Raw genomic sequence first — 25,884 nt, forward strand, 5'->3', positions numbered from 1 at the left:
GCACCCAGTTTTTAGACCCAAAATTTTGGGGAAAAAGGTGCATCTTATCATGGGGAAATATGGTAAATGTTCTATTTTAACTTATTATGGAGATTAATGGTATGTAATATGCAGCCATTTTAAAGGTTAGAGTGCAGCTCCTGAGGTGTATCAGATTGCCCATCCCCACTGTAAGATATGTGTACATACAGGGAACCCAACACTGCTGTAAAATTATAATATATATATTATATATACATCTACACACACACATATACATGCGTAATACGTTATCTAACTCAGACAACCATTTCAACTTCACTCTTCATAGCTGCCTTTTGGCATCCGCACAGTTACCATTTACCAACATGGTGGTTTAGTTCTCATTGTTTTACAGTAAATCTGAAGCCAGAGCTTTGTAACTATAGAGCTTGGACAGGAAGATAACCAGATATAACCAGCTATCACATATAAATACCGATACAATGACTACAAATATGTGTTTATTGTTATAACCAAATACACTACACATACAAGAAACTGTGAGGCTCTGTTACAATGCAGTCTATAAGTGTGAAGGAGCATCACCATAACCACTCAAACTTAGTGGATATAAAAAGAAACAAAAAATCTATTTAGAACAGAGGTGCCAAAATGCCATTGCAAATTAAGTGAAATAGAAAGTAAAACAGAAAACTAAACCACAAAACAGAAAATATTTTTCATTAAAGATTAAGTAAACACCACCAACATAGCAAAGAAAATCTAACTAAAATGGATTGGTAATCCTATTGTACAAACTCCACCATGGTGATATATGGCTTGCTATAAGTAAACAGCATTACACAGTATACCGACAGTAGTAATATAAATTAACACCAAATAACGTGTGTAATAACCAACAGCGCCAATATGCCTGCGGGTAATTCTGGTCATTGGGACAGGATCATCAAACGCAAGTCACATGTATAGTCATCTGTGGGAAGAATTTGAAATATGTCAGATGACCAGGGAAAACTTTTAAAGAAGAAAAAAGTAAACTGAAATCAAGTATCCTAATTAACTGTTTTAAAGCCAACCAACAATAGCAAACATTTACCAACTTGATATTAACAAAAAAGCAGGGGGAAGAAAAAAAACAAAAAAAACACAAACTAGGAAAAATGCCATAAAGCAGTGGGTTCCCGAACAGGGCCGGTGGTAAGCAAGGCGGGGGACTACTTGGTAATTATTTTGGCTTACAGGTGCTTTGAAAAGATATTTAAGACCCTAAGGGTGCCACAAACTTAGAAAGTTTGGGATCCACTGCCATAAGGCATTAAGACTTAATAAAGAAAAAACAAAAAACGTACACTATTTAAAGCTCTGGGTAAAAGGCATGTAGATGTTTTATGCCAATATCAGTTAATTCACTTGTATTTAGTTGACTGAAGAAAGCCATATTAAATGCTGCCAAGTGAATGGTAATGTGGTGTATATACCAAAACTTCTAGTATCTAAAAAAAAAATTCTACTTCAAATGTATTTTTTTTTTTTTTTTTAAAGTGTGGTATGTAACTTGGCAAAGGAGAAAAATACAATGAGCATTAATATGATGCCAACAGGAAAGTTTATTGGTCTTAAGCAGTGTCTTGAGACAATGTGAAATCTTCTAACATTGAATTGTGATCAGGATATTACATGAATCTTTACAAGCAGGTTTCCCTGGACGGGTCCTGGAACTTAGATTAGCTACATTTGTACTAACCGAGGTCAAGTTTAATGCTTTGAAAAGTTATCATGGCTGATTGACGTAGACACTTTAGAGACATTAAAAAAAAATACAAGTTGTTTCATTTCAGTGACTCTGACTCGTGTCAACGCAGTTGAAAACATATTCATCTCACTGAAAGCACACTGTAAATGTAATGAGATGCAGTTAAAGATCATTTACAAAAGACATTTTCACACATTTGGCTTTAAAAAGATAACTTCCTCGTAAAGTTATCATAACTTCCTGTTTTGTCACACAGAACGCAATTGTTAACACACACATAATTGTAGTGTAGTTTACATGCATTTTTACTTGTGTTTGAACATACAATAAATAGTGCATTGCAAGCACGTGTGTGTATATAGCCTTTTTGGGGCAGGGAGAAATACATTTAAAACAGTCACACTAGCAAATTAAACCAAAGCTGTGTGTTAAGCCTCTGAGGTTAGTACATAACTTTCCCTTGAAACAACAATGTTTATGGGGTGCTTAACTACTTCACAACTAGATGGCTTTGGCTCTTCACGATCAGGCCAAATTTCAGGTTTTGGCAATGTTAGCATTACATAGGGAATACAAGTGAACTTGATCATTTCCGGAAATAAAAATTACAAGAATAAATATATTGTTATTATTTGGGTACTATGTAGGGGAAAAAAAATATGGAATAGTTATTTTTTCCATAATTCTTCCCTTAATTTCTTTTATGCAATTAGTGCAATCGTAAATATGTATCCAAAAATGTAGTCAGAATGTTTCCCCTGGTATAAGTACAACAAATATGTGTACTTTTATAACAAAAAAGTATCCTCAAACTGTGCGGTTACTGCAGATGGGTACAATGTAGTGATGTGCACAAATCCTTAAGGTGGACGCTGGATTACGTAGGGCCTGGGTTGATATGATAAATGTTGGGTGCTAGAACCACTTGGGGAATATCTTCATTTAATTTGACATTGGCTCATTTTTTGCATATACCATGACTAAAAAAAGCTTTTATTGAACTGGGGAGGGTTTTAAGGTTCTTTTTTTTTTTTTATTACTGTTTATAAAGTAGTCCCTGCCTTATTGGAGCTTACAGTTAGAATTCTCTACCACACAAGGATCATTCTGTAAGAAGACAATTAATCTACCGCTATGTTTTTAGGTGCTGGGAGGACAGTTTGTTTTCATTCATTTATACTTTTTTCTCCAGTACATTTGCGTGAATGAGCAAACAAACATATGGCAAATGTGGCACAAAAAAACCCCTAAAAAAAATAAAAAATGTATATTAAAAAAAGCCCATATTCAAAAAATAAAAAAACTTTGCACCTAATATCAAACACTTTTTCCACATTAAGAACACTAACCACTGAAATTAAATATAAAAATGAAATATTAATTTGATAAGACTGATTTCATGACGCCAGTTTCTGCTATGTTGGGAGTAAACAAAACCAAAAAATAATAATAATTTACAAGAACTGCAAATATTGTAAACTTTTACAGCACAAACATGCACAACTTTATAAGAAAGCCGCAAAAACGAATAAATCTGCTGAAAAATAAAACAAAAGTAATTTATTTATGATGGGACCTAGTCTTGGGAGTTGTATTTTCAAATATTTTATAAACACAAACCAAAATGACATTTATGCTCCCAATAACTACAAACCCCAACATATTATAACATATGGACCTAGTGATATTTAGCCATTTCATCGTTTCACCTCCCAGAAATGATGCATTATCTAGGATTAAATAGGCTTAACCTGTACTTATGAAATGACTTCCAGTTCTATTTTTATTTCAGGATTAAGTAACAATTTGTATATGCTATTGAGTTCCATCTCCCAAAAGAATAAACAAAAAAAAAACATCTGCATATTATGGTCTACAAAGACACCCCTTGTATGATTGTGGAAAAACTCTTGCTAGTAAAAATAACAAACCAGTTACAAATGTCTCACTTCAATGACAATGATAGCATAGCACTACAAGACAACTTTTACCAGTTTTCCATGAGGAATGAATACGGAGAGACACTTTTCTTCTTTTACATAGAGACAAGAGTGCGACCTAGATTCTTAAATAGTAGCAGTGGTTAATCATCTCTGCGTGTGTGTATACATGTGCTTCATGCATTTGTGTTACTTAGACAATTTATTGGGGCATGTACCAGATAGGGTAGTAAGAATGAGATGAAGGGGTAGTTTATTAATCGGTGCCCATGAGACTACATTGACGTATAGCAGGAGGAAGCATTACTGGGATGCAAATAGAATTTAGGATGAATTTTAAGTGCATATTTTTTTTTATTTTTTAAAGTGCACACTAATATTATTTAAGATTTATAAAATAGCTAAACAAAACAATGGTTATATGCCAGATAATATGGAAGCATCAAAACAGACACTGTTCTATAATCTACCTAGAAACCCAGCTATACGGATAAAACCGAACAGTGTCCTGTGAGTTCCTGCTACCGTCCATCTCCTGAACCTGCTTTGTGCACTGTACGGAGGCCTTCTATTTACAGTTTACTGCTCTGTGCACTGTCTGGACACTTCCTATTTACCATTTACAACCTACGATTCCTAAAACAGCTTATTGACAATGTTCTTAACTTTATTTTTAGTGCTCTGTGACCTCATTATTATTCCTTCACACCCTCTCACAGGTGCACACTTTCTGTTATTCACCTTGGTACACTACAAAAAAAAAAAAAAAAGTCTTGCTCTCATGATTATGATAACCACTTCCTCCTCCTGTTATGCCTCATTAGCATCCTTTCTATTTACAACTACCCCCTTCCACTACCGGCTTTATCTAGCCCTATGAAATCCCCTCTACTGTCTTCACTGTAATACCACATTTTCTTCTCTCACAGAACCCCTCACATTATTGAACACTCCTCCTTCATCCACCTTCTCCCTCGCCAAGACCTCAGCTCAAACCTCCCCTTACATAGGCAAACTCCTGCATGCCAGGACCTTCAAAATGATCTGCTCCCTGCACCGATGTCTCTCTCCAGTCTACACACAACAGATCATCAATCACACTCCCTAGTCCACTTTCTCAACAAACTCTTCCTCATTCTGTCTGCTGGGGACATCTGCCCCCCAACTCTGGGCCCCAAGGACTCCCTAATATTCACTACCACCTAAAAATTTCCTCCAACCCTGCCACAGCTCTCCCTTCTCCATCCCACATTGAAACACTAGAGCACTGAAACGTGACATTCCCCCTCAGCTCTCTTTTATGGGGGTATCTCCCTCAACCACACTCTTAGACCCAGTGGCTGTCAAGGTGGTGGGGTACACTTCCTATTCTCCTCTAGCTGCCTTTCAAAATCATTTCCCCGGATCTCTTGCCGCTTCTCCTCCTCCTTTGAAATCCATGCCATAGCTCAAATACAAAGGGTCATTTATTGCCGCCTAGGACCAGACCAAATTTCATACTCGTAACGATCGACACTTCCTAGACTTCCTGTTTTCTCCAATCACAACCTCCTTTCTTCTGCATCACCTTGCCTCCAAAAAAACATCTCTCTACAGCTCTCCAACTACCATTATTTCTCTCCTGCTTTTTGCTTCTAATCTACTTGAAAGGCTTGTGTACAACCACTTATCCAACTGTATCTCCTACCACTCCCTCCTCAACCTTCTGCATCTGGGTTTCAATCCCCAACAGCCACCAGCTACAAACCTGTCCCTCAAGCTCTTCTTCTTTACACTCGGATGAGCTTTTTGGTGCATTATAAACAAACCATTATAATGTTCCCTCACCATTTTTTTTTTATCATTTAATGCATATATTTGTTATTTATTGGTTCCTAACTATGGTGCCCCATGAGTGCCTGATTTCAATTTAATTATTCACCTACTCTTTAATTATTTTTAAATAACAATATGAAATTAGTGTTATGTTTAGAGGACTGCAGTAATTATATTGTTTAGATTGTGATTCCGGTTTTTGTACAAAAAGTTGCCTGCAGTACAGCTATTTCCATACAACAATACTTTAAAACAAAATTGATGAAGTTTTGGATTAAAAAGAAAACCTACCATACAGTAGAGCTGTCTAATGGAAAATGGAATGGAAATACCGCTGTTAAAGTCTTGACTCCTTCATTTACAAAAAAATAAATAACACCATGAATCAATGCTTCATCTTGCATTGTTGCTAGGTAATTATTCACAAAAACAATAAACACACAAACATAATTGTAAGCATATTTGTAATTAAACAAAATGCATTATTTTACTTGCACTGCACTATGAAATATGCATTGCTGAAACAAACCAGTGAAGAGATTGTATTACAGCATTTGGACATTTCAATTACTTCAACAGGAATTAGTTTCACTGGGTTCTGCTATCATACTGAAGTTGCATCCAAGAACACAAGCACAGGAATCAAGCAGTCTAGGCAGCTAAACTGGTGGCAATTTCAACAAATTTAATCTGGGGGACATATCTTTTCTATTCCTAAAATGTCCATTGGTTCCTATATTAAACAAATCAATGTCTGTATTTCACAAGCTTTTGTCCAGACTTGCTAGTAAAATTCTACAGAGGTGCAGAGCAAATGTCATACAGACAAGGGCAACAAATCGAAAAAAATATACTCCAAATGCTTAACATTTGGGGTAGGGTGCATAGATGTTCCCTGGTTCTATAAAATGCAAGACTGATTCTTAAATTTGTGGCTCCTAAATTCTGCTTCATTTTACCTTGTTCTACTAAATTATCGTACTAGAATAAAGAGCGCGCACTTTTTAACTGAACGTTACAAACAGAAAGAGGAAGTGTCCTTTATGCATCAAAGATAGGTAGACTGGGTTATGTCTTAAAGGGGGCTGTAGACACAAGCGCTTGTTTATGACAGCGTTCACCAGTGGCGTATTTAAATACAATGGTTTTCCAAACGGAAAACGACTATGATCTGAAAGGTAAAAAAAAAAAAAAAAAAAAAGTCTCTTCTAGAACGCTTCAACCATATCAGGTTAAATATTCCCATTCAATGTTATTTTAAACTACTAGAACACTGAAGTGGTCCATATATAAAAGGTATGGTGCTTAAAAAATGCCTAGCTGCCATATTTTTTTTGTTATTAATATTTATTATTATTGTATAAATTCAACTTCCTAATTTGTCAAGATGCATAATTCCATCAGGAAGTGAGCAGTTTCAGTTTGCACCCATACTATCTACCCACTCTACCCACGTGCATACGAACAACTTACAAAATCTATAATATATATATATATATATATATACACACATACATACATACACATATGCATACATACACGACATGCCTTTTTTTTAATTCTATTGAATCTTTATACAAGGATATAGCAAGGATATGGTGGTTAACGCAAGTGAATTGATATTTACCTTTGAACCAGAGTAGGACTACCACGACTTGGTACTGTGTGTAACATTAATCATTGCTCAGTGTGTTTGTGGGTCTGTATGTGCCCTATCTTCTGTCTGTTCCAGCATTCCAACCATACACCTACATAGCGAAGGGCTTTTTTGTTTTGCTTTTTATCACTTACCCATATTATAACTCCAAACACCGCCATATCTGAAATTATCATTAAGATAATACTATGACAAACTATTTTTTTATTACAATTGTGGCCTACACCAGGCAACAACGGTATTACTTTTTCCCCATTTTTTTTTACAATACTTGAGCTCTCTACACTGCAATTAACTCAGATGTATCTTGTGTAAAGAGATGACTCAAGGGAATGGAGTCTGCCTGACAGAAATCAGTACCTAAAGAATGTTCAACTTGTCAAGGCAGTACTCACACCCTTGAAGACGCAGAGGTTCAGAAACAAAAGCTACAATAACTTTTCTTTAACCATATCCAAAAGGATAATGGAAGCAAACCGAATAACAATCTCAACAGTCTTTTATATATACCAAGCAAAGTGATGTCAATGAATGTCTGCAGTGTGTGAATAGTATTTTATGTCTGCTGCCAATACCTGTTGTGCTGGCTCACCAGTGGCTGCAGGTACAATAACGGTAGAGATATATAGTGCTCTAGGCAGAGAGCCAGATGACTTCTGTTCTAAACCATAACATTACTAACTCACTGAGGTATAAAAGGCATACAAACAAAATGTCACAGTGCACATTCCCTGAGCATACCGTGGGATGGATGACAGCAGACTGGTGATTTTTTATAATAGTCATTGCTCAGGGTCAGTGGATTAATAGCTGCAGAACTCACTCACCGTGCCCCCATCTTTCCTGAGGATTCTCTTAACCAACATAATCCGGTTGTTGGTTTTCTTCTTCTCCTGGCTCATCTTGCCGTCATCATCCTGCCCAATGGCTGCTGTCACCACTGATGCCCGGGTCACTATCAGGGGACCTTCTGCAGCTGAATCCGCGGTGTCCAGGGCTGGCTCGCAGCACCCTGGCTGCAGACCTGGAGAGGGGGTGATGTCTATAGTGGCCACCAGTACAGCCTTGCTGGGGTGCTCGGGGCGCAGGTCTACCTGCAGCGGGGTGCAGAGGTGGCCGGACACTGGGTGCAGGGACACTGGGTGCAGGGACACCGGGTACAGGTAAGTTTGCTCTATTCCCGTGTGGGTGAGTATAGTCTCTACTCCCTCCAGTGAGGTCGGGCTCAGGAGCGCAGGGTATGCGGAGGGCACAGTTGGAGAGCGATCAGAGCAGTCCTCGGTGATGGAAGCGGGCTGATCAGACTGATGTACAGAAGCTGAACTATCCAGGAAAGCGGGCTGACATACAGCTCCGGTGGGAGGCTCGGGCTGTTGAGCTCCGGTGCCCTCTCCCGGCCTCCTCTCGTCCCTTGATGGATCCAGACTCCAACCCCGGTCCGGCTGGACCTGCCCACCTATACACTCACAGACCGGCAACTGCGGCCTCCACCTATTCTCTCCAGCAACGACTGCGCCCTCCCCCCAAACCTTCACCGGATACGCGTCAACAGACTGCCTGACACTCTCTGATAGAAGCGTCACAGCCATTCGGATGACTGCAGTACTGGTGCTGGTCAGTAGGTGGCGCAGACTACACTGCAGCTCCTACACCTGGCTGCAAAGTGCACACATCTGGCAACAACAATAGGGGTGACGCACAGCCTGGAGAACTATTTAAAACATTTGTTCTTCCAATCTACTTCTGTGTAAGTCACTTGTCAGACCATATCTTGAAAATGTATACGCTTTCTTCTGTATACAAGATGTACATAGCACAACTTGAGAGTATATCAGGCAAACATTAATTAAGGGAAATTGAGGGCTTACACCAGTGGATTCCAAACTTTTTCAGTACAATAATTTTCTGAAGACACCCTTAAGCCAAAATAATTACCAAGTAGTCTCCCGCCTTGCATCCCACTGGCACTGGGCGAGGCACCCCTGTGAGATCGCTGAGGCACCCCAGGGAGCCTAGGCGCACAGTTTGGGAACCACTGGGTTACACTATAAAGAAATACTCGATCAATTGGACTTTGAAAAAAAGACCTCTGACCGCATAATGCATAACAGTTCGTTTTTTTCTGTTCTCACTGATGCTATTGTGTTTTCCCACCTGAGTAACTACCTCCCATACCTCCTGCATGGCGGATCCCCTGTGTACCCCTCTTTGTTTTGACTAGAGATGAGCGCACTCGGATTTCTGAAATCCGAGCCCACCCGAACGTTGCTGATCCGAGTCGGATCCGAGATAGATCCGGGTATTGGCGCCAAATTCAAATCTTAAACCGAGGCTATGACTCATAATCCCTTTGTCGGATCTTGCGATACTCGGATCCTATAAATTCCCTGCTAGTCGCCGCCATCTTCACTCGGCCATTGATCAGGGTAGAGGGAGGGTGTGTTAGGTGGTCCTCTGTCCTGCTATATCTCGTGCTGTTCAGTTCTGTGCTGTGCTGTTTTGTGCTGTGCTGTGCTCAGTCCAGTGGTGCTGTGTCCTGTGCTCTGTGCTTCTAAGGGCATAGTTATTTCCCCAATATTCCCAAGTGTTTAAAAAAATAAAAAAAAGTTATTTTAAAAAATACAAAACACTAATTTAATTTTTCTAAGGGCATAGTTATTTCCCCATTATTCCCAAGTTTTTAAAAAATAAAAAAAAAGTTATAAAAAAAATAAAAATTAAAAAAAAAAATAATTATAACCAAATTTGCAAAACCAATCCAGCAGTATAAGTCCATTGGTACTGCAATATTACCAAGTTCACACATTCTGCAGTATCTTGTGCTACATATAATGGAGACCAAAAATTTGGAGCATAAAGTAGGGAAAGATTAAGACCCACTTCCTCCTAATTGGGAAGCTGCTGCCACTAGTCATGACATAGACGAGGAAATGCCATCAACGTCGTCTTCCAAGCCCGATGCCCAATCTTGTAGTACAGGGCATGTAAAATCCAAAAAGCCCAAGTTAAGAAAAAGTAGCAAAAAGAGAAACTTAAAATCATCTGCGGAGAAACGTAAAGTTGCCAATATGCCATTTACGACACGGAGTGGCAAGGAACGGCTTAGGCCCTGGCCCGTGTTCATGACTAGTGGTTCAGCTTCACCCATCGATCTTAGCCCTCCTCCTCCTCCCCCCCCCCTACAAAAAATTGAAGAGAGTTATGCTGTCAGCAACAAAACAGCAAACAACTCTGCCTTCTAAAGAGAAATTATCACAAATCCCCAAGGCGAGTCCTTGTACGGGAAGAGGTGGCTCGGGAGGAGCCTATTGATGATGTAGCTGGCGCTGTGGAGGAACTTGATGATGAGGATGGTGATGTGGTTATTGTAAATGAGGCACCAGGGGGGGAAACAGCTGATGTCCATGGGATGAAAAAGCCCATCGTCATGCCTGGTCAGAAGACCAAAAAATGCACCTCTTCGGTCTGGAGTTATTTTTATCCAAATCCAGACAACCAATGTATGGCCATATGTAACTTATGTAAAGCTCTAATAAGCAGGGGTAAGGATCTTTCCCACCTAGGAAGATCCTCCCTTATACGTCACCTGAATAACCTTCATAGTTCAGTGGTTAGTTCAGGAACTGGGGCTAGGACCCTCATCGGTACAGGGACACCTAAATCCCGTGGTCCAGTTGGATACACACCAGCAACACCCTCCTCGTCAACTTCCTCCACGATCTCCATCAGATTAAGTCAGCAGCCAGACTGAGTCCTCCTCAATACGGGATTCATCCGAGGAATCCTGCAGCGGTACGCCTACTACTGCCACTGCTGCTGTTGCTGCTGTTAGTCGGTCATCTTCCCAGAGGGGAAGTCGTAAGACCGCTAAGTCTTTCACAAAACAATTGACCGTCCAACAGTCGTCTGCCATGACCACAAAATACGATATTAGTCACCCTATTGCAAAGCGTATAACTGCGGCTGTAACTGCAATGTTGGTGTTAGACGTGCGCCCGGTGTCCGCCATCAGTGGAGTGGGATTTAGAGGGTTGATGGAGGTATTGTGTCCCCGGTACCAAATCCCGTCAAGATTCCACTTCACTAGGCAGGCGATACCAAAAATGTACAGAGAAGTACGATCAAGTGTCCTCAGTGCTCTAAAAAATGCGGTTGTACCCACTGTCCACTTAACCACGGACATGTGGACAAGTGGTTCTGGGCAAACGAAGGACTATATGACTGTGACAGCCCACTGGGTAGATGCATCCCCTTCCGCAGCAACAGCAACAGCTGCATCAGTAGCAGCATCTACAAAATGGCTGCTCGTGCAAAGGCAGGCAACATTGTGTATTACAGGCTTTAATAAGAGGCACAACGCTGACAACATATTAGAGAAACTGAGGGAAATTATCTCCCAGTGGCTTACCCCACTTAGACTCTCATGGGGATTTGTGGTGTCAGACAATGCCAGTAACATTGTGCGGGCATTAAATATGGGCAATTTCCAGCACGTCCCATGTTTTGCCCACACCATTAATTTGGTGGTGCAGCATTACCTCAATAGTGACAGGGGTGTGCAGGAGATGCTTGCGGTGGCGCGCAAAATTGCTGGACACTTTCGTCATTCAGCCAGTGCCTAAAGCACACTAGAGGCACATCAAAAAAGCATGAACCTGCCCTGCCATCACCTCAAACAAGAGGTTGTGACGCGCTGGAACTCCACCCTCTATATGCTGCAGAGGATGGAGGAGCAGCAAAAGGCCATTCAGGCCTACACAGCCACCTACGACATAGGCAAAGGAGTGGGGATGCGCCTCAGTCAAGCGCAGTGGAGACTGATTTCCGTGTTGTGCAAGGTTCTGCAGCCATTTGAACTTGCCACACGAGAAGTCAGTTCCGACACTGCCAGCTTGAGTCAGGTGATTCCCCTGATCAGGCTGTTGCAGAAGCAGCTGGAGAAAGTGAGGGAGGAGCTGGTAAGCCATTGCGATTACACCAAGCATGTAGCTCTTGTGGATGTAGCCCTTCGTACGCTTTGCCAGGATCCGAGGGTGGTCACTCTTTTAAAGTCAGAGGAATACATTCTGGCCACCGTGCTCGATCCTCGGTTTAAAGCGTATGTTGTGTCTCTGTTTCCGGCGGACACAAGTCTACATCGGTGCAAAGACCTGCTGGTCAGGAGATTGTCCTCTGAAGAGGACCGTGACATGCCAACAGCTCCACCCTCATTTTCTTCCACATCTATGGCTGCAAGGAAAAAGCTCAGTTTTCCTAAAAGAGGCGCTGGCGGGGATGCTGATAACATCTGGTCTGGACTGAAGGACCTGCCAACCATTGCAGACATGTCTACTCTCGCTGCATTGGATGCTGTCACAATTGAAAAAATTGTGGAGGATTACTTTGCTGACACCATCCAAGTAGACATGTCAGACAGTCCATATTGTTACTGGCAGGAAAAAAAAGGCAGTTTGGAAGCCCCTGTACAAACTGGCTCTATTTTACCTGAGTTGTCCCCCCTCCAGTGTGTACTCGGTAAGAGTTTTTAGTGCAGCGGGGAACCTGGTCAGTGAGCGGCGAAGGAGGTTGCTTCCTCATAACGTTGAAAAAATGATGTTTATAAAAATGAATAATCAATTCCTCAATGAAGTACAGCACTGCCCTCCAGATAGTACAGAGGGACCTGTGGTTGTGGAGTGTGCATGTCCTATTTCAACAACATAAGGGTGGGTGGGAGGGCCCAAGGACAATTCCATCTTGGAACTTTTTTTTTTGCATTATATGACCAATCAACAGTCGTTTGCCATGTTCAAAAAGTAAAACCAAATTTAAACAAATTCAAGAAATTAAACCAAAAGTAAAATTCCCTGTCATAATTTAAAACAAGAGGTATTGACGTGCTCTAAAACTACTGTATTGTTGTTTATATTTTATAAACACTACACTTGAAAGCTCAAGTCTTTCAATGAAAAAGTAACTCTCCATTGCACGAATATTTGCAACAGGGACAATTTTAGGGTTAAGAAAGTCAACAAATAACACTTCGACGCTGTCTGTCTTTATAAACACTACACTTGGAAGTTGGAGGAGGTATTGTGGCCCCGGCACCAAATTTACTACCGGGGCCACTCCACTGTGCAGTCCATATTTAGGTGTATCAGATATTAAACAACGGTGACAGTTGATGCCCAATTTTTTAATTATATTGTTGGCGCTGTAAAAAATTGTGTTCCGGGCACACCACACTACGCAGTCCATACCCTTTTTTGGTGGAATTCTGACCCGTGGAGGGTTTTCTAATTATATTGTGGCCTCGGTACCAAATTGTGTAACGGGGCCACCACACTACGCAGTCAAGAAAGATAGATGCGTATCATAGATAAAGTACATTCAGTGTTGTGGGGCAAATTGAAAAATATTCAAAATGCACTGTCATTATCAAAAACAAGAGGTTTTCACACGCTGAAACTCCAACATGTATATGATGGAGAGGATGGAGGAGCAGCCGTATGTGCAGTGTAATGCAGACCTGTTGAAGGTTTTTTATATATTTTTTATTGTGGTGGCCAGTGCCCACTACTCTACGCAGTCCAGATACTATTTTTGGGTGTAATGCAGACCTGTTGAAGGGTTACTATATATTATATTGTGGTGCCCAGTGCCCACTACTCTACGCAGTCCAGATACTATTTTTGGGTGTAATGCAGACCTGTTGAAGGTTTTTTATATATTTTTTATTGTGGTGGCCAGTGCCCACTACTCTACGCAGTCCAGATACTATTTTTGGGTGTAATGCAGACCTGTTGAAGGGTTACTATATATTATATTGTGGTGCCCAGTGCCCACTACTCTACGCAGTCCAGATACTATTTTTGGGTGTAATGCAGACCTGTTGAAGGTTTTCTATATATTATGTTGTGGTGGCTAGTGGCCAGTCCTCTACGCAGTCCAGATACTATTTTTGGGTGTAATGCAGACCTGTTGAAGGTTTTCTATATATTTTATTGTGGTGCCCAGTGCCCACTACTCTACGCAGTCCAGATACTATTTTTGGGTGTAATGCAGACCTGTTGAAGGTTTTCTATATATTATATTGTGGTGCCCAGTGCCCACTACTCTACGCAGTCCAGATACTATTTTTGGGTGTAATTCAGACCAGTTGATGGGTTTTTTATTATATTGTGGGGAACACTCCTCTACGCAGTCCAGAAAGATACCTCGTTGCAACGTTTTGTACTAAAAAAAATAAAAAATATTGTGAGGTGTTAGGTGTTCAGAATAGCCTTTAAATTAGTGAAAATGATTGTTATTGAATGTTATTGAGGTTAATAATAGTGTAGGAGTGAAAATAAGCCCAAAAACTTGATTTTTACACTTTTTAGTTTTTTTTCAAAAAAAATCTGAATCCAAAACCTTAAATCCGAACCAAAACCTTTCGGCAGGTGTTTTGCGAAACAAATCCGAACCCAAAACATCGCGAAAATCCGGTTCCAAAACACAAAACACGAGACCTCAAAAGTCGCCGGTGCACATCCCTAGTTTTGACCATCTTTTCTTGTTTCCTGTACTACTATATATGTTCTTAAAAATTTTGATAAAAATTATTGATGGAAAAAAGACTCCTTTCAGGTGAACAAATTGGTCTGTATAAATCTAAATAAATTAGCTTTCATACCTAGGAATGTGTAAGTGATAATGGACACCCGAAAAGGAAAATGTTTTCACCAGTACTGTAGAGTCATGCATCTCACAATGCAATGCGGTGGTCACATGGCTGCAGGGAACTCTGGAAGGTGACTCTGCACAAGGAGTTCAGGTTATAGTCAGTCTGGTATTACCACACCTGGCCTACAGAGGTGACAGCAAAGGTTAATTGATTCATCCACAAAAAAAGTGTTGTCCAGCGTTATTTCACCGACATCTACATGGTGTTAGAAGTGGGAAGACATGGCACATGGTCTCATTAGTCACTTAGTGATTGGTGAGAACTTTGCTGACAAAAAGCTCAAGTTCAAGAAGGAATGGCATCTCTACTGCATGGCAGGACGCTCAGAAAAATTAAAAGCATACACCTGCTCAAACTAGTCGGTGCAGATGCAGTAGAAAATTCTGATACAATTATTTTTGAGGAAGGAGAAAATAGAGAAGTACCTGAAATTCTACTAAAGACTTTTGAAGAAATATGCCTTCCAGTAAAAAGCGTAATAATGGACAGACATGTCTTTAACACTACAAATCAAAAACGGGAACACGCTATGCAAACATATGTGACCACACTCAACATACTGGCAAAGAAATATGATCCTTTTGAAATAATCAGTGAGCTAATAAGAGAAAGGATTACATGTGACATTTGTAATGACACTGTCCGTATATACCTCTTGAGAGGAAAGAGGCTTACATTAGAAACTGCAATTAATATATATGTATGCTCAACAATCATTCTGTGAGGAATGCAAGAGAATTTAAGAGAGCGGTAGAAGCATGCGGCCAAACCTCTGCTAGGTCTATCCAACATTATCAAGCTGGGTCTAATACAGCTTAGAGCAGAGGGACATAATAACCAGTAAGATCCTCCAGAGCTCAACAAGTTCAAAGACCTATTTGACTGCAACACAATAGGAAAACTCCCAGTAAAATATCACATGCTACTTGATTACTCAATCCTTACTACAGTCTGGAGAATAAGAGTAGCCATAAAAGACTAGATCATTGTGGAAATTGACAGAATGACAAATCTTGAGGTGATTGGACCCATGGAAGAAGCAATGCAATGGGTCTCAGCCCTAGTAGCTGTAGCAAAGAAATATGGAACAATGAGGATCTGCATTGACCCAGTGGACCTAAATAAAGCTCTTTTAAGACCTCATCACCCTATGGGAACAGTTGAGCAACTGATAACAGACATGCCTGATGCAAAAAAAGCCTTCTCACAGCATCCTCGGGCATTCAGAGAATGATACTCAAGCTTCAAAGATACAAACTGAATGTCATAATCAAAAGTGCTACTTGAACTATTTGTTGCGGATACCCATTCATGTGCATATGTCACTCACCGGACTGTGAGTGCTTCTTCCCGTATATTTAGGAACCGTGGTCGTCCTCCATCCTGAGGGTCTGCGCATGCGCAGCCCTTTCAAACCCTTCAGTACCTGTTCCTTTAACTTAATTGGCAGATCAGGCAACACTCCCTATATTAAGCACCTGTGGTCAATACCACGTTGCCTGATCTTGGAGTCTCATTCCCCATGAGCCTCTGAAGGTGTTCCTGTGTTTCCTCGTGTATTCAGCGCTGCTGATTCCTGTGGTTTCCAAACCACTTCTACCCCTGTGGTTACCATACCACTTCTACTCCTGTGGTTTCCTAACCACTTCAACCCTCCTGTGTATCATCGTGACTGTTAGCTGATTCCTATCCGCTGCCTCCGTGCACTACAGTCTTCAAGCCACTTCAACTCTGCTGTGTATCATCGTGACTGTTAGCTGATTCCTATCCGCTGCCTCCGTGCACTACAGTCTTCAAGCCACTTCAACTCTGCTATGTATCATCGTGGCTGTTAGCTGATTCCTATCCGCTGCCTCCGTGCACTACAGTCTTCAATCTACTTCAACTCACCTGTATGCCATCCTGATTGTTAGCTGATTCCTATCCGCTGCCTCCGTGCACTACAGTCTTCAATCTACTTCAACTCGCCTGTGTTTCATCGTGACTGTTTGGCTGATTCCTATCCGCTGCCTCCGTGCGCTTCAGTCTTCAGCTCATCTCATCTCTCCCGTGTTTCCTCGAGACTGCTACAGCTGATTCCTATCCGCTACTCTCCGTGCTCAACAGTTCCAGCTCAGCTCTGCTCTCCCGTGTTTCATCGTTGCTGCACCTGCTGGTTGCTATCCGCTACCTCCATGTATCTGCAGAGTCCTGCTGCTGCTACTTCGCAGTTCTACTCGTCCTACAACAGCTGACCCGCTCTCCGTGCTTCTTCGTGTTCCCGCTGGTCTCTACTCGCCAGTCTGCATCGGATCTGCGCCTCACTGTTTTCATCTCATCTAGATCATCGCTACTCTTCAGGGTCCTCCAGGAGTCCAGTCCTACATACTACTGCTTCCTGAGTATTTGTTCCCCTGCTGGTCTACCTACCTGTGCGCTGCACCTACTTGATTACCGCTTCACCCCTCCAGGGACTTCGCATCCTGCCGGCCTCCAGCCGTTCAGGTATCTCTGCACTCCTGTCTGACAGCCTGCTTCTGAACCACGGTATGCATACTTCTCATTGACTGTGCTGGTGTATTGCATATCTTGCTGGACTGAGTTTGTTCTCCTCTGGAGTTTACTATCCGCTGAGACTATTGCCATCATTGACTGTGTTATCTTGTGCCGGATTACCTCAAGTGACTTTCTATTATTGCAGTGCTGTTCAGTCATTAATATGTTGTGCATGTTATTGTGGATCAAGTTTAAGGTGCCCGTGTATCCCCTGTATTGCAGTCTCTCCCCGTGCTTCTCCTCACATATATATTCAGTGGTACAACTTGCTAGAGGCAGACCACTGATCCCTGTTTCCTGTGTCACCTGTTCCAGTATCCTCTCACATAGCAGTGGTACAACTTGCTAACGCAGACCACTGACTCCCCGGATACCTCCACTTGGATTTCATTCCTTCACTCAGAGAGCGGTACAACTTGCTATCCGCAGACCGCTGACTCTCATCACCTCCTCGTTTCTGTTGGACATTCCTCCTCACTATAGCAGTGGTACAACTTGCTACCGCAGACCACTGACTACCCTCACGTGTCCTTTGTCCATACAGTTCCTTGTGTATTACTACATCCATATTACCAGTGCTGCTAGTCATAGACTTTCCTGAGCATCTCTATCATCTACTATTTCCTGTTCCGTGATCACCCTGCTACCAGAGTACCATATTACCATCTATACTGCTCTGGTAAGCCTATCACCTGGTGATCCCTGGGTAAAGACTCCTAGTGCCCGTGACAGTAAGATCAGGCACTGACAGACCCAGATACGGAACCTACAGCCAAAGAGATGCTGCAGCATCTGGTCACCCGTGTGGAGCAACAGGATGCTCGCCAACAGCTGTTACTTCAATGCTACCAGTCGTTAGCCTCCCAAGGACCATCTGGACAGCCTGTTACAGCTAATGTTGAAGCTCCTGTGCTTTCCTCCGTTTCCCCAGTGCCATCCCAGGTGTCTACAGCTCCCACGCTTCACCTGCCTACTCCGTCAAAGTACGATGGAGACCCCAAAACTTGTAGGGGTTTCCTTAACCAATGCTCAGTTCATTTTGAGCTCCAACCTCAAAATTTTTCTACGCACCGTTCCAGAGTGGCCTATCTTATCTCATTGTTTTCTGGACAAGCTCTGGCTTGGGCCTCCCCTCTGTGGGAGAGAAACGATCCTGTATTACAAGATAGTGCCAAATTCATTTCTATGTTCCGAAGTGTGTTCGATGAACCATGTCGTGTGACCTCCGCTGCTTCCAGCATTCTTCGTTTACGTCAAGGTTCTCATACAGTAGGCCAGTACGTCATTCAATTTAGGATATTAGCCTCTGAACTTCAGTGGAACACTGAAGCATTAATTGCCGCCTTCTGGCAGGGGCTCTCCGATAAAATTAAAGATGCACTGACTACCCAAGAGCTTCCTTCGTCACTAGAAGATTTGATCTCTCTTTGCCATCGTGTAGACATGAGGTTTCGTGAAAGAGAATCTGAGAAAACAACTTCAATTAAAGCACCTCTTCGCTCAACCCCTCAGTTTTGTCCAGCTTCACCTTCCGTGATTCCCATGGAGATAGGACGTTCCAAATTATCTTTAGAAGAGAGGAAACGAAGAGTAAAGAATAGACTTTGTATCTATTGTGCTGATTCCACACATATGCTCAGTTCTTGCCCTAAGAAATCGGGAAATGCCAGGCCCTAACTAGTTCTGGAGAGGTGAAGTTAGGGTCCCTGGAGTCCTCTCCATCTTCTACGAAATTAAAAGTCTGCGCTTTTGATGTTACGATTTCCTTTGCTACCAAATCCTTTGAGTCTCAGGCACTGATTGATTCTGGAGCAGCAGGAAATTTCATTTCTAAATCCCTAGTGAATCAATGGTCCCTACCAGTGATTACTTTGAAAACACCGATTACTGTGACTGCTATAGATGGATCACGTCTCATCAATGGTCTCATCACTCAGAGTACGTCTCCAGTAACACTTCAGATTGGTGTGCTACACCATGAAGAGATCTCGTTTTTAATTCTTCCAGTTACGACAAGTCCGATTGTCTTAGGCCTTCCATGGCTTCAATGTCATTCTCCCCAGATTGACTGGCGCACTCCTCAAGTTACGTCTTGGGGAGCTGAATGTCATCATCGTTGTCTTTCTCAAGTCATTCCTCTTAAAGTACAGCAATCTTCCATCTCATCTTCCTCACCGGGACTCCCTCCTCAGTATGCTTCATTTGCCGATGTTTTTGATAAAGCTCAGTCTGAACGTCTTCCTCCTCATCGTTCTTGGGATTGTCCGATCGATCTTCTACCTGGCAAGACTCCTCCTAGGGGTCGGGTCTATCCACTTTCGTTACCTGAAACTCAAGCCACATCTGAGTACATCCAGGAGAATCTCCAGCGAGGGTTTATTCGACCTTCTACCTCTCCCGCTGGAGCCGGATTCTTCTTCGTAAAAAAGAAGGATGGATCACTACGCCCCTGCATAGATTTTCGTGGACTCAATGCCATTACTATTAAGAATCGGTATCCCATTCCGTTGATCACTGAGTTATTTGATCGCATCAAGGGAGCTCGGATCTTTACCAAGTTGGATCTTCGTGGTGCCTATAATTTAATTAGAATCCGTCCCGGTGACGAATGGAAGACAGCGTTCAACACCAGAGATGGGCATTATGAATATCTAGTAATGCCTTTCGGGTTGTGCAATGCCCCCGCTGTTTTCCAAGGCTTCGTTAATGAGATCTTTCGGGACTTATTATATGTATGTGTCGTTGTCTACCTGGACGACATATTGATCTTTTCACAGGACCTGCCTTCTCATCACCAACATGTGGCAGAGGTCCTTTCCAGACTCCGGGAAAATTCATTATTCTGTAAACTAGAAAAATGTTCATTCGAGTTGCCCCAGATTCCATTTTTGGGGTATATTGTTTCCGGAGTTGGCCTGAAGATGGATCCAGACAAGGTGAATGCTGTATTACATTGGCCCCAGCCAACTACTCTTCGTGCTATCCAGCGTTTTTTAGGTTTCGCCAGTTACTATAGACGCTTCATTCAAGACTTCTCGTCCATTGCATCTCCTATTGTGGCCCTGACTCGTAAAGGGGCCAATACTAAGCAATGGTCACACGAGGCCCTCCAAGCCTTTCAAATTCTTAAAGAGTCCTTCTCCTCTGCTCCCATTCTTCGACAGCCTGATGTGACACTTCCCTTCTTCCTAGAAGTAGATGCCTCTAATGTGGGCTTAGGAGCCATTCTCTCCCAACGCTCGGACCAACAAAAATTCCATCCTTGTGCCTTTTACTCTCGGGGTCTCCTGCCTGCAGAGAAAAATTACATGATCGGGGGCAAGGAGTTGCTGGCTATCAGAGTTGCATTAGAGGAGTGGAGATACTTATTGGAAGGAGCTCGTCATCCGGTGACGATTTTCACAGATCATAAGAACCTGTCATATCTACAGTCTGCCCAATGCTTGAATCCTCGTCAAGCAAGATGGTCTCTTTTCTTTTCCCGTTTCGAATTAATCATAACCTTCAAACCAGCTGCCAAGAACAAGAAAGCTGACGCTCTATCTCGAGCTTTTGGGACGTCCTCTGACGTTGAAGAGGTTTCCAACCATTCTATATTAGACCCCAAATGTATCTCGCTGGCTGCTTCGTCCACCAAAGTGCTACCATTTGGGAAGACCCTCGTACCTCCTACTCTGAGGAGGAAAATCCTTTCGTGGTTCCATTCTTCTCGTTTTTCTGGACATGCTGGTGAACGCAAGACCTTTGAGATTCTCTCTCGAAGTTACTGGTGGCCCTCGATGAGGAGAGACGTCAAAGAGTTTGTTGCTTCCTGTGAATTGTGTTCTCAGTTCAAATCCTCCCGCAGAACTCCAGCGGGGTTGCTGCAACCACTACCCATTCCGGTCAAGCCCTGGACCCATATTAGTATGGACTTTGTTACTGATCTGCCATCTAGTAAAAATTGTAATACTATTTGGGTAGTGGTAGACAGATTTTCGAAGATGGCTCATTTTGTCCCTTTGTCTGGTTTGCCTTCCTCGTCTACTCTGGCTGAACATTTCGTTAAAGAAATCTTTCGTATCCATGGATGTCCGTCTGAGATTGTGTCAGATAGAGGAGTACAATTCGTTTCCAGATTCTGGCGGGCCCTTTGTAAAACCTTGTGCATACGATTAGCACTCTCATCTTCTTACCATCCGCAATCAAACGGACAAACTGAACGGGTCAATCAAGATCTCGAGACCTTTATAAGGATATTCTCATCAGCCAATCAAGACAACTGGGTAGAATTGCTTCCTTGGGCTGAATTCGCCCATAACAACATGTACCATGAGTCATCGTCCAAAACTCCATTCTTTGTGGTTTACGGTCACCATCCGTCTTTTCCGGAATTTCCTGCCCTCCCTCCCACCCAAGTTCCTGCTGTAGAGACTGTTTGTCAGACCTTCAAAAACATCTGGTCTCAGGTCAAAACCTGTTTAAAGAAGACATCTGACAAATATAAGTCTTTCGCAGATAAGAAGAGGCGGGCTATTCCACCACTAAAAATTGGAGATCGTGTCTGGTTATCTACCAAAAATATTCGTTTGAAGGTCCCATCTATGAAATTCGCTCCTCGTTTTATTGGTCCATATAGGATCATTCAAGTAATAAATCCAGTTTGTGTCAAACTTCTACTTCCTAAGAATCTTCGTATTTCCAATGCCTTCCATGTGTCCTTGCTCAAACCTCTCATCATCAACCGTTTCTCGACTCCTCCTTCAGCACCTCAGCCAGTTCAAGTTCATCAGGAGGAAGATTTCGAGATTACTCAGGTATTGGACGCAAAAATTTTGCGAGGAGTTCTCCGTTTCCTCGTTCATAGGAAGGGCTTTGGTCCTGAGGAGCGTTCATGGATCAAAGCTGAAGATCTCAACGCCCCAGCTCTTCTTAAGAAGTTTTATTCCAAAAATCCGGACAAGCCCGGTTCCAGGCGTTCTGTGCCCACCTTTAAAAGGGGGGGTACTGTCACTCACCGGACTGTGAGTGCTTCTTCCCGTATATTTAGGAACCGTGGTCGTCCTCTATCCTGAGGGTCTGCGCATGCGCAGCCCTTTCAAACCCTTCAGTACCTGTTCCTTTAACTTAATTGGCAGATCAGGCAACACTCCCTATATTAAGCACCTGTGGTCAATACCACGTTGCCTGATCTTGGAGTCTCATTCCCCATGAGCCTCTGAAGGTGTTCCTGTGTTTCCTCGTGTATTCAGCGCTGCTGATTCCTGTGGTTTCCAAACCACTTCTATCCCTGTGGTTTCCATACCACTTCTACTCCTGTGGTTTCCTAACCACTTCAACCCTCCTGTGTATCATCGTGACTGTTAGCTGATTCCTATCCGCTGCCTCCGTGCACTACAGTCTTCAAGCCACTTCAACTCTGCTGTGTATCATCGTGACTGTTAGCTGATTCCTATCCGCTGCCTCCGTGCACTACAGTCTTCAAGCCACTTCAACTCTGCTATGTATCATCGTGGCTGTTAGCTGATTCCTATCCGCTGCCTCCGTGCACTACAGTCTTCAATCTACTTCAACTCACCTGTGTGCCATCCTGACTGTTAGCTGATTCCTATCCGCTGCCTCCGTGCACTACAGTCTTCAATCTACTTCAACTCGCCTGTGTTTCATCGTGACTGTTTGGCTGATTCCTATCCGCTGCCTCCGTGCGCTTCAGTCTTCAGCTCATCTCATCTCTCCCGTGTTTCCTCGAGACTGCTACAGCTGATTCCTATCCGCTACTCTCCGTGCTCAACAGTTCCAGCTCAGCTCTGCTCTCCCGTGTTTCATCGTTGCTGCACCTGCTGGTTGCTATCCGCTACCTCCGTGTATCTGCAGAGTCCTGCTGCTGCTACTTCGCAGTTCTACTCGTCCTACAACAGCTGACCCGCTCTCCGTGCTTCTTCGTGTTCCCGCTGGTCTCTACTCGCCAGTCTGCATCGGATCTGCGCCTCACTGTTTTCATCTCATCTAGATCATCGCTACTCTTCAGGGTCCTCCTGGAGTCCAGTCCTACATACTACTGCTTCCTGAGTATTTGTTCCCCTGCTGGTCTACCTACCTGTGCGCTGCACCTACTTGATTACCGCTTCACCCCTCCAGGGACTTCGCATCCTGCCGGCCTCCAGCCATTCAGGTATCTCTGCACTCCTGTCTGACAGCCTGCGTCTGAACCACGGTATGCATACTTCTCATTGACTGTGCTGGTGTATTGCATATCTTGCTGGACTGAGTTTGTTCTCCTCTGGAGTTTACTATCCGCTGAGACTATTGCCATCATTGACTGTGTTATCTTGTGCCGGATTACCTCAAGTGACTTTCTATTATTGCAGTGCTGTTCAGTCATTAATATGTTGTGCATGTTATTGTGGATCAAGTTTAAGGTGCCCGTGTATCCCCTGTATTGCAGTCTCTCCCCGTGCTTCTCCTCACATATATATTCAGTGGTACAACTTGCTAGAGGCAGACCACTGATCCCTGTTTCCTGTGTCACCTGTTCCAGTATCCTCTCACATAGCAGTGGTACAACTTGCTAACGCAGACCACTGACTCCCCGGATACCTCCACTTGGATTTCATTCCTTCACTCAGAGAGCGGTACAACTTGCTATCCGCAGACCGCTGACTCTCATCACCTCCTCGTTTCTGTTGGACATTCCTCCTCACTATAGCAGTGGTACAACTTGCTACCGCAGACCACTGACTACCCTCACGTGTCCTTTGTCCATACAGTTCCTTGTGTATTACTACATCCATATTACCAGTGCTGCTAGTCATAGACTTTCCTGAGCATCTCTATCATCTACTATTTCCTGTTCCGTGATCACCCTGCTACCAGAGTACCATATTACCATCTATACTGCTCTGGTAAGCCTATCACCTGGTGATCCCTGGGTAAAGACTCCTAGTGCCCGTGACAGCATACCTGCCTCACCCTGAGCATGTTAACCTGATAGAGGAGTATGATGTCATGAGTCTTCATGTACTTTCATTGAGGAGAATTGAGGACTAAAGCTGGGTACACACTACACTGTTTTCGTCCAATAATCGTCTCAAACAGCCGACATACGACCGCTCGTTCAAAAGTCGGGTCAGTGTGTGCAGTGACACGATGGTCGAAAGTCTGCCCAAATGGACGATTATCGCCTCATTTGGTTGGTCGTACCGTTTAATATTTTCATTCGTTCATGTGTATAAACTTCCGACCGATCCACAACAGTGAGTACGAAATTACAGTCATTGCTCACGACAACATGGCTATAAAAAGTCGCTAGAGGGACGTCCGCTCTTCCCTTTATTGTCCTAAACAAGGCTAGTGTGTATGCAGTCCATGGACTGAGCGATCGGAACATCGATCGCATGTAAAATCGCTCGGCATAAAAAGTTGGTCGAAATTTCTGTAGTGTGTACTCAGCTTAAGACATGATAAACTTGCTGCTTATCTGAGTAAGTGTCTGTCACACATTATCAAGAATGCTGGCAGATTTATTAAAAGAGGTGTAACATAACACAACCTTTCCGTGCAATCAGGCATGAACTAACAGTAAACAATTGAATACTGCAAGGTCAACGGTTCATCATACCATACTCTCTTCAAAAGTATTACATCCAGTAACTTCATCAAGGGCACTCTGGAATAAAGCCCATTAAGCAGAGAGCAAGGCTCTATCTATGGTGAAACTGAAATAGGGGTTTCCTAATATGCACCTTGTAACACGCTTGAATATCATCAAATTAAAGTTCCACTGCACCTGCATGAGATCCCTGACATGCGATGGGCACTCACTGCAGCATACATTTTCAAATGGAGAGGGAAAGGTCTCAGAGTGGACTCACGCTAGTTTGAAATGGACTACTTACCCAATCTCACCAGTACACAGTTATTACAAACCCAAGCGAGACATTGTAGTTCATGGCATGCCATAACAACTCATGACTGACAATGCCATGCACTTCATGAGCAGAGAATTTACATACACCTGGGATTTCAAACAAGTCAATAGTAATCTGCTACATCCCCAATCCAATTACCTAGCATTAAGGACAGTGAGCTCTGCCAAGCATCTATACGTGAGGAATACTAAAGCGACGTTGAAGGTCTGCAAAGTTGGGGAAGATCCATGTAGGGGCAATATCCGATAAAAATATGATACTTTGGCAAGACCAATTCCTGAAAGAGTTATGGGACATGCCAGGGGAAAATGCCATAGCAGGGTCATAATAGAGGGGTTGTCAATAAAATGATAGGTACGAGTGCTATAATCCCAGTTATCAAGGAAAATGTTTGTAGTGGGAAGCAACAGGGATGGGGGTGGGCAGTGTTTGATTGAAATCCATAGCAAAATATATGGGGAGATTAAATGGAGGAGTTTAGCTTCAGTATCCATCCAGAGTCTCGTTAGGGACGTAAAGTGGAAGAGAACCACCTGGGTCAACGTGTAGCCACATAATACTTTTGAATGTTCAGCAAACAAACTCACCCT

The 25,884-nt window shown here is 42.8% G+C and overlaps 2 protein-coding genes across 2 annotated transcripts in view; one reads left to right on the forward strand and one right to left on the reverse strand.

The window, feature by feature from the left end:
• LOC142150520 (hippocampus abundant transcript 1 protein-like) overlaps window positions 1-8,736 on the reverse strand; it is a 39,665-nt gene extending 30,929 nt beyond the window's left edge. Inside the window, exon 1 of the mRNA XM_075205753.1 lies at window positions 7,975-8,736. Within this exon, the coding sequence (XP_075061854.1) occupies window positions 7,975-8,736 (762 nt within the window). The remainder of the gene's footprint in view (window positions 1-7,974) is intronic.
• Window positions 8,736-25,884, forward strand: part of LOC142156541 (uncharacterized) — a 122,725-nt gene continuing 105,576 nt past the window's right edge. Inside the window, exon 1 of the mRNA XM_075211123.1 lies at window positions 8,736-8,894. The gene's annotated coding sequence lies outside the window, so the exon portion shown is untranslated. The remainder of the gene's footprint in view (window positions 8,895-25,884) is intronic.

Source organism: Mixophyes fleayi, chromosome 1 (genome assembly GCF_038048845.1).
Source record: "Mixophyes fleayi isolate aMixFle1 chromosome 1, aMixFle1.hap1, whole genome shotgun sequence".
NCBI classification, from domain to species: domain Eukaryota; kingdom Metazoa; phylum Chordata; class Amphibia; order Anura; family Limnodynastidae; genus Mixophyes; species Mixophyes fleayi.